The sequence below is a fragment of the Callospermophilus lateralis genome, chromosome 6 (assembly GCF_048772815.1).
Source record: "Callospermophilus lateralis isolate mCalLat2 chromosome 6, mCalLat2.hap1, whole genome shotgun sequence".
In the NCBI taxonomy this organism is placed as follows: domain Eukaryota; kingdom Metazoa; phylum Chordata; class Mammalia; order Rodentia; family Sciuridae; genus Callospermophilus; species Callospermophilus lateralis.
Genome location: NC_135310.1, coordinates 141180894 through 141190122, shown reverse-complemented (window position 1 = coordinate 141190122; position 9229 = coordinate 141180894). Strand labels below are relative to the sequence as shown.

Genomic DNA, 9229 nt, shown 5'->3' with positions numbered 1-9229 from the left:
GAGCAACTTTTCAGCATTTGCTATTTTTACTAAGCCATCTAGTTTTCTCAAGTTCCAGGTTTCTTTAAACAAACACGTGTCACTAATATGAAAACACTTTTTTTTTTTTTTTTTTTTTAGTGAACAGGAATGCCTGGCACAAACTGAAGGGATTAGGCCTCTTAATGCAACAGGGGAACGAAGACTTGATTGTCCCTAGCAAAGACCATTCACCCAGCAAGGATTCATAAAAGCACCATAAACCTGGAGGTCCCAGAGATGCTGATGGGGGAGGAGAGAGCAGCGAGAAAAATCAGGTGTGTGTCTAGGGAGGATGGAGGGACAGGGGTGCCTCCACCGGGCTTTGAAGCTGCCAGCTCCCTGAGTGCTTCTGTCTTCAGGCCCCCTCCCTCTGGCCAGTTATCCATCAGTAAACACTGATTGCGCTGGTTGCGGGTGGGTGGTAGTCTGGGGAGTAGTTCCAGATTGTGGAAAACATCTTCTTCAGGTTTGCAGGGCAAAGGGGGAGACTGACCAACAGAGAGAGGGGTAAAGACAAACCCTGATAAAGAACTTTGAAGATATATATTCACAAGTACCTGGGGGCAGTCTGAAAAAGACTGGGGAGGGGTAGGGTGGTGAAAGACAGACATCTGGGTCTGGACTGGACACGAGACAAGCCACCTGTCTTCAGCCGCTGACGTTTCTAACGCTGCGTTTGGGCTCATTTGGGTGCTGTAGATTTTCTAGAACAGCGTAAAAGGCTGTAGGGCTTCTCTTGGTCTCCCACCCAGACCTTAGCAATGTGTCGTCACCGAGTCACTAAGGAACCCAACTTCCAGTTCTTAAACTATTGTTAGACATTATCTTCCAATTAGGAAGAGCCTAAGAAATACGCAAATGCCTACTTAGTGTGGGCAAATTTCCCAGTTCCATCTCCGAAATCCCTCAGCTCTCAAAAGGGTTGGGATCACTCCCAGATGCCCTTTCCAAGGGGATCCCTTTTCCCATTACTGTTTTGTCCCACGTCCCTTTTTGGAGAGCTGCCCCTCAGCTAGCTGGCTGAGCTCCTAGGGGCCCTCCACCCACGCTTCTGGTCTGACTGTCCCGCCGCGTCCGGGCAGTGGCCAGGCTTAGGCACGACCGGAATGCGCGGGAGGAAGCGGGGCGGAGACGACAGGCACCCGAGGGGACATGGGGCGTCCAGCCCCGGTCAAGGCCACCGGGCCCGGGTGGATGGGATGGGGGCGGCGAAGAGATCAAGGCAAAGCCAACCGTGCGGACTCCTGGCGTTCCGCCCGGCCCTCGCCCCCCACGGGGACATGCGCTGGCCTGCCTCGGGACGCCGGCCGGCGAGCCCGGCGACCTGCTGTTTCCATCCCCTCGCGGAGCGGGTGGGGCCCGCAGCTCCTAGAACGGAGAAATCCTGAAGATCGAGAAACGGAAAAAGAAAAAAGTCTCCACCAAGCGCCCCCGTGAGCGCAGGGCCGGCCCCGCCCTCCCCTTCCAGCTTCTCGTCCAGTCACCGACCGGCGGCTGGGGGCCGCGGAGGGAGGAAGCGGCGGCGCGGCCCGGAGGCGGGGACGAGCGCTCGGGTCCCCGCGGCCGCAGAGGCGCGGGCTCCGCGGAGGCAGCGCGGGGTGTGGGGCGCGGTGGGCCAGGCCACCCCCTCCGCGCGCGGCCCGTTGCGGCCTTTCAGAGGGAGGAGGGAGGGAGGCGGACGCGACCAGGACTCGACGTCGACAACCGCACCGCCCGCGATGGGAAGTGTCTTATAAAGCAGCCGCCGGGCCGGACAGACCGACTTTTGTCGCGGCGGCGCCCGGATCGCGGGCAGCACCCGAAGGCTCCCGGAGTGCGCGCAGAGACCGGGCAGACGCGGGAAGACTCCTGCAGCTCCGGCAGCCCCTGGACGGACCTCAGACCCCAGTACGACCCCGGCTGGGGACCGACCCCGGCTGGGGACCGACCCAGGTCGACTCCAGTCTCTCACAGACGCGGGTCCTGGACGGATCCCGGCCCTTGACGCCCTCGAGACCAGACGCACCCGGCCGGACCCTAGCTCCAAACAGACCCCCGGCGCGGGCGCGCCTCCTGCCGGCGGGCGGGCAGGCAGGGGCCGAGGGCGCCCCCGGCGGCCAGGGCATGCCAGGCCCGCGGTATGGCCTCGGCGGTGTTTGAGGGCACGTCGCTTGTGAACATGTTCGTGCGCGGCTGCTGGGTGAACGGCATTCGCAGGCTCATCGTCAGCCGGCGCGGCGACGAGGAGGAGTTCTTCGAGATCCGCACGGAGTGGTCGGACCGCAGCGTGCTCTACTTGCACCGCAGCTTTGCCGACCTAGGCCGCCTGTGGCAGCGCCTCCGCGACGCCTTCCCCGAGGACCGGCCCGAGCTGGCGCGCGGGCCGCTGCGGCAAGGTGTGGGGCTGCAGAGCACCGGGCAGGGGTTGGGCAGGGAGGACCAGGAGATGGGGAGGGGACACGTCGTGGAGAGGCAGTGCAGTGAAGTAAGCAGGGAAGAATAACTTAAACCGATTATGCGTCTTTGCGCTCTGTTGCCGGCGGGACAGGGGACACTTAGACTTGGAGCTTCTAAAAGAAGGACGTCAGGGCAGACCTAGCGCCAGCCCTGGAGCCAGGAGGCACTCACTCCGGAGGGAGAAATGAGATGAGATGAGATGGGAAGGGGGCCGAGGCCAGCAGACGGGTCCCCTGTCTCCAAGGACAAGTCACTTCTGAGGAAGTCACGGTCTGATCACTACTCAGCCCTAGCCCCCTAGGCTGGAGCGATGACCCCACCTCCACCCTCAGAAGAGCCAGTCGGTGGCAGAAGGAGGGTTGGGGAAGTGTTTGGAAACAATTAAAGCGTGTCCGAATTGGGGATGGAGACGGCTGGGACAGCTGCCTCTGAGTCGTTCCCTGGGGAGACCGCGCCTCCTTTTCCCTGGGAGTCAGCTGAGCTTGAGTGCGAGGTGCCACGCAGCAGCCCTTTCACCCCTCCCCAAGAGGGGGCCGCCCCGCCTGCGGCTGCACGGACAGCACAGGGTCCCCACCCCAGGGCTGAGTCCACATTCGGGTTTGATTAGCTGCGGCCGCCTCCTCCCTGGCCTTGTGACTAGTCCGGCTTGGCCAGGAGTCTTGTTTTCAGAAACTGGTGGCTTCCCTTTTCCTACTGCCAGAAAGGGGGCTGGAAAAAGGGAAGAAGCAAGAAAGAGAGGGGCTGAAGTTGAAAAGGGAAGAATGTGGGGTGAGTAGGTTGGAGACATGAGGGCAGAGAAGACTAGAGTTGTGTGGTCACTTGAGTCGTCTTCTAAGCAAAGACCCCTGGCAGCTGAGGTGAAGTTACCTGAGCTGGGCAGCCAGCACAGGTCTCTTTGGCTGCCTGTCTGGCTGAAGTCTTGAGATAACCTCTATTTTCCCCTGGCAATAGGCCCCACCCCATGTGTGAATTATGTGGATAATTAGCTCAGTTCTCAGGACAAGTCCTCTGGCAGACACATCACTTGGAAAGGCTCCCAAAGTCAGCCCTGGGTGAGAAAACCTGCCTCCCCACTTCTCTTCGATTCCCAGATTCTTACATGTGTAACTGTTTTTGAATTGGAGTATTATTTCAAGTATGGAAACAGATTTCTTTGAATTAGCTATTTATTATAACATTTGTAATTCAACAAATGAATGCCAATTGAGAAAAGGATGATGAAGGAACAGCAGTTTATTCAGTGGCTTTTTCTGGAACAAGGCAGGCCATAAACAAATGGGACTTCCTGAGTCTCACTCACTCTGGCCAGGTGTCTGAGCTCAGCTGTGACCCCAGGCAGACTGGTGGGAATCCAGCTCTTCCCTGTGACATAGTACTGATTGCCCCTCTTTTGCAAAGATTAAAATGCATGATAAAGTGCCTGATAATAGTAAACCCTTGGTAAATAGCAGTTGTTTTCATTACTGTCAGCATTAGCTATTTCTGGCTAGGTTGGCTGCTCCAGGTGGTGGGGAAAGGGGTGTGGCTCCATTGTGGAGGCCCAGATGTAAACACCTTCCCAGGAGCAGAAGGTAGGTGAGTGGGGGCAATTTGCCTTGTCATGCACATGTCCCAGCAATGCATGGGGTCAATTTGTGCTGGGGTCAGTTCCTGGAATGGAGTGTCTCTGCAGAGTGACTAAAGAAATATTTAGGAAGTGGTTGATTATCATGAAGAAAAATAAGAAGGTTTATGATAGCTGCCTTTACCTTTTAAAAAGGGAACAAAAGTCAGAAATAGGGATTGGAGGCCAAGGTGATAGGACTGGCAGAGGGCGGTTAGGTTGGGGACCAGTTACCAGATGTAAAGGACTTCCCGACAACCTGCCCTGGAACTGTTGGAACTGTTGCTGAGGCTGATGGTGACCTGTTTGGTGGGGGCCTCTTGTAAAGACCAGCCCACAGCTTCCTAGAGGGGTTGAAGAGAGGCCCAGATGAGGAGTAACCTTCAACCCTGTCTCCCAGTCCTTGGTCTCTGCTTGGAGGCAAGCTGGGTCTGCCCCAGTTCCACCAGAGTTTTGTTGTGCCACACCAGGGAAGTCCCTTTTCTTTTTCTGATCCTTTTAAGTCCAGGGAAATTATTTGGTAAGCAAGGTATATCATAGAAATAGAAAAATAGATTCTTCTTTTTTTCTCATGGAGATTTATTATTTGCATAGAAAGATTATCAGAATTTGCAAACTATAAACACCAAAAGGCAACCAGATGCGTGTATGTGTATTGGCAATGCCAGCTTCTCTCCCTATAATTTCTCTGTTAAGATTCTCTGGTCTATATTTGTTGAAATTTCTGGGCTGTGTTAAATTTGCAGTCTCTGGTTTCATGAAAAAGCTTGGAGAGGAAATCTGAGTTCTGAGCTTTGCTGGCGACAAGCTGGTAGCTCTCATCAGTGTTTGGCTGCACATTCTCAGACGGTATGGAAGCTTTGGTCCCCTGCTTTGCATTTTTGAATCTGTGTGCAATTAAAATGATGTGGAGCCCTTTTTCTTGGTCCCTCAAATATTGCAGTGGGGGGGTGAGTGTGCATTTGGAGACAATTATCCTTTTTGTCCTTTGCATACTCTGGAGTCATGCTTGGTAGCAATCCGTGGGCCCTTGATGACACATCTGCAAGGATATTAACCCCAGTATGGGATGGAGATTCAGTGCTCACCAGCTTCCCTTCCTGGCCTTTTATTTGGGTAAAGTAGGGCAAGGCCTCTTCCTTGGAATCTGGGCCTCTCACCAGATCCTAACCCTCTTCTTGACTTAAGTCTAATACCTCTTCCTTTCTAGTCCCCCAGCCCTAGTGGAGGGAGGTAGCTACTTATCTCTGGGTTCACAAGATAATTCCCTGCACTCTAGCACCAGTAGGGCCAGGCCTTGAACTTAAATCTCCTCTATGCAGTACCTAACAGGGTTCAGGGTTTCCTCCCTGGAGCATGATCAAGGTCTCTTACCTTATTTCCATCTCTCACATTTAGGAAAATTTGGGATTTAGAACATCAACATGCAATATTTACTCACTGAAAGAGTCTTTTTAACTATTTTGGTCCTTTTAAAATCGCACCTGTTTCAGGCCTGTCACCTTTGAGCTGGCCTGGTCACATTTGCTGCAGCAGATTCTAAGTAGTTGGGTGATCTTCGATGCTTGGGGATTATACCATCAACATTTTGATTTTACATTCATTCATTCAATCAAATATCTGCTGAGTGCCTACTGCGTGCCAGGCTCAGGTGCTTTGGACAATGAAATGAAAAGACCACCCTCCCCACCCTCCACCCTCATGATTTTTATATTCTGATTGGGAGAAATCCAATAATAAACAAGATCAACAAGTGGATAAAATATGTTAAATAGTGATAAATGTTCAGAAAGAAAATAAATAAGCCAAGGAAGGGCTATGACTTTAGGGGAAGGGGAGGGGCTCAGCTTTTAGGATGGTCTGGGACTAATGACCTTTGAGTGACCTTTGAGCAGACACTTGAAGGAAAGAAGGGAGCAAGCCAGTGGATATCTAGGTAGGGCACCCAGGTAGAGTGAGAGCCAGTGCAGAGGCCCCGAGTCCCACGTGTGCCTGTTGGGTTTGAGTAGTGAGTCTCTACGTATCTGCAGTAGAGACCATGGGTTGGGAGTGAGGAAGATTGCAGTCAGACTCGGGCTCCTATTCAGAGGTAGCCATCCTCCCTGGAGGGCTCTGAGCAGATGACTGACTCGATCTCAGGTGAACTCAGATGACTGTGATGAGAAGGACATTGAGCTGGACAAGAGGGAGACACTGAGACAGGTAAAGAGGTACCGAGCCTGGGGTCAGGCGCAGCAGAGCCAGTCTAGAAGGTGTTCAACTGGTTGGTCTGGAAGAGGGAGGCACAGGAGACATTGAGGGACCACAGGTCCGGTGTGAGCAGCCTCAGGATGAGCCCAGAGTGTTGATTCTGGGACGTGGAACTGTCATGAGCTGGTGTGGGCAGGAGGTGGCTCAGGAGCTTGGCTTGGAATTAGCATTTAGCATGTTTTCCAAGTAAGTTCTGTAATGTTAGCCAGTGTGTGGTGCTCATGTATCCTCTCTGTTCCCCTCATTTCATGCTGACAGATCTCACGCTGTCCCAGGTGACACATGAGTTACCTTGCCAGTTGTAGAAGAGCCAGCCAGGGACTTATGTGGATGGATCTGAGCTTGCTGCCAGGTCCTGCTCACTTCTCACCAGATCTTAAAGGAGAAACTCACTCTGCTACCTCGTCAGAAGTCACTGTGAACCTGCTGGCAACATCCGGCTGCCCTTGCACTTCCCCCAGCAACATGGGCACCCTACCCTTTAAAAATGTCTGGGCCAAATATTTCTGTGCTTTTTGTTTTTGCTTTTTCTTCTTTTTATTGTGGTGCTGGGGATTGAACCCAGGTGTGCTCTACCTCCGAGCTATACCCCCAACTCTTTTAAAAAAAGTTTCAAGACACAGTTTCACTAAGCTGCCAGGACTGGCATCAAACCTGTGCTCCTCCTGCCTCAGCCTCCCAAATAACGGGGATTATAGGCATGCAGCCCTGTGCTCGGTTGTGCCGTTTTGATGGATATTTTCCCAGGGTCCAAAGATGTTCCTGCAGTGTGAATAGTTAAAATCGGGGCAGAGTTGAAGTTCTGGTGAGCCCTGATTGTACCAAGCAGTTTATCCAGTGCCTGTTGAGTTTGGCACCTCTACTGGAGTTTAGCATGCAGGCAAGTGACACTCAGGGGTGAGACTTGGGAGGCTGCACAGACTTGGGAGAACTTGAGCCCAGGGCACATTTTCTCTGAGGGGCATCAGTAACAGATATCCACGCCATGACCTCCTCCCCTGGGCAGTAGCAGCCTGGAGACAGTAGATAGGAGAGTACGTTGCTATCAGTTGTTGGCACAGAAAGACTTTTATTCTCATTTATTTATTTAGCGGGACTGAGGATTGAACACAGGGTCTTATGCAGGCTAAACTCATGCTTTACTACTGAGCTATACCCCAGCCCCTTTTATTGGTGTTTTTGTTCACAGAAGGTATCCAGTAGCTGGTTTTGGTTGTTACCCCTAAGAATATTGTTCCTTTCTCACATAACAGGCCTGAGAAGCCCCTAGTGCCCTTGACGTGAACTCTCTCCCTGATGATGTGAAGGGCAGGGAGGGAGTGTGAGGCCCAGGGCTCGGGACTCCCTTCTTTCCTTATAAGATACCATGTCATTGAAGCACACACCCACGGTGACCCTCCTCCACACAGACCCCTCCAGCCCCTGCCCTCTTCTTATCCCACCCGCCAAGCTGAGTGAGGGTGGTGGACAAAACATGGTTACTCTTTTGCTAACTCACACTTGCAGGTTTTCTCCCCATTCATTTTAAGAACAAAAGTCTTAATTATCCTTTGCTGACATGTAATTTAGAGTCAAGTTGGAAAAACACGAAGAGCAGCACCTGGACAGAGGGGGGAAGGGAGGAGGGGGAAGGCACTTTTACACACAGTGTCTCCTAGTCCCCGCAGTCACCTTTCCTGCCTCCTGTGTAAGCATATCCAGGCTCTGTGAGATTGAGTGACAAACCAGGGTTATAGCCAGGTGATGGTGGAAGAAGTCAGGCTTGGGGGTCCCCAGCCTGAGGACTCAACCAAGTGATGGTCAGGTTCTGGTTGAAAGCACTGGCTTTGGACACACATAGGCGGGTATTTGGATACTGGCTCTGCCACCTGCTCCTTGCTGAGTGACTTCAGCAAGTTGCTCAGGGCTCCAGGGCTCCAGGCCCTGTGGATACAAGAGTAATAATGGTATCTGCATGACATGTTTGTTGAGAGTCCTGCTAATCTGTAATGGCCACAAAGTGCCTAGAACCAACTGGACCCATGTGAGTTGCTGGCCTTGAACTCGGGCTGTTTGCCCTTTGCCCTGTCACAGGCAATGTCCCTGATGACAGCCTCTTAGAGGGAGAGTGAGGGAGTATGGTGTCCTGCAGGACTGACCCAAACGTGTGCCAGCATGCTGTTCCCCACAAAACCCTCTGCAGCTGTGGCCACCCTCATCCTTCAAAGATATCCCTGCCCAGACTAAGGGGAGCACTCACAAAGGAGGGTCACCACCCTGCCTTGTTGGGACCCTCATGGATTGACTCATGTTGGTTCAGAAATTAGAATTTGGTGCTTGCATATGAGCTGGGCTTGAGTTACTGTGGAATCCTGAAGCCAATGTGTAGTTTATCCCAAGAAATAGAATTGCCAGATACATAGAGCTCTTGTGGCTAAAACTTACATAGGAAGCTGTGGTCCCCTTCGCCCTCTGGGAAAACCCTTAACGGGGCTCTCCCTACCCCTCCCACTGTCACCAGCCTCAGGGCCTCCTCACTCCCTGATCTCACCTGCTTCCCTCCCCCGTCTCACCTCTGCCATCTGCTCACCGGCAAGCCTCCTTCCCGGAGTGGGGCATGCCCTGCTGTGTTGCTTAGCACCTGGAGTCCGCCTCCTAGGTGACACTGGATGGTCAGTGTTGGCCTCCTGTCCACCTTCCTGGTGAGCAGGAACACACGGGGGAGGCAGGCATCCTGCCTGTCTTGGTGGCTGTGTTGTGGAAGCTCCTGAGGGCCTGATGGGTGAGCCCCACAGATTGGTGTGTGAATGAACCAGTGCTTCCTGCCTATTTGAATGGGTCGGTGCTTTCCATGTCTTAAGACACACTGGCCAACTGAATGGCTTTTTAAAAACACTTTAAGTCTAAAGTGTCGGGTGGTAGTTTTGCTTTTGGTGGGGA

At 53.0% G+C, this 9229-nt stretch overlaps 1 protein-coding gene across 2 annotated transcripts in view; it reads left to right on the top strand.

Annotated features, from left to right (window-relative positions):
* The first annotated feature begins 1575 nt into the window (after window positions 1–1575).
* Window positions 1576–9229, top strand: part of Pxdc1 (PX domain containing 1) — a 29549-nt gene continuing 21895 nt past the window's right edge. For both annotated transcript variants that reach the window (XM_076859142.1, XM_076859141.1), the window contains exon 1: window positions 1576–2396. In XM_076859142.1, coding sequence (XP_076715257.1) covers window positions 2141–2396 — 256 coding nt within the window. In that variant the 5' untranslated portion in view covers window positions 1576–2140. The remainder of the gene's footprint in view (window positions 2397–9229) is intronic.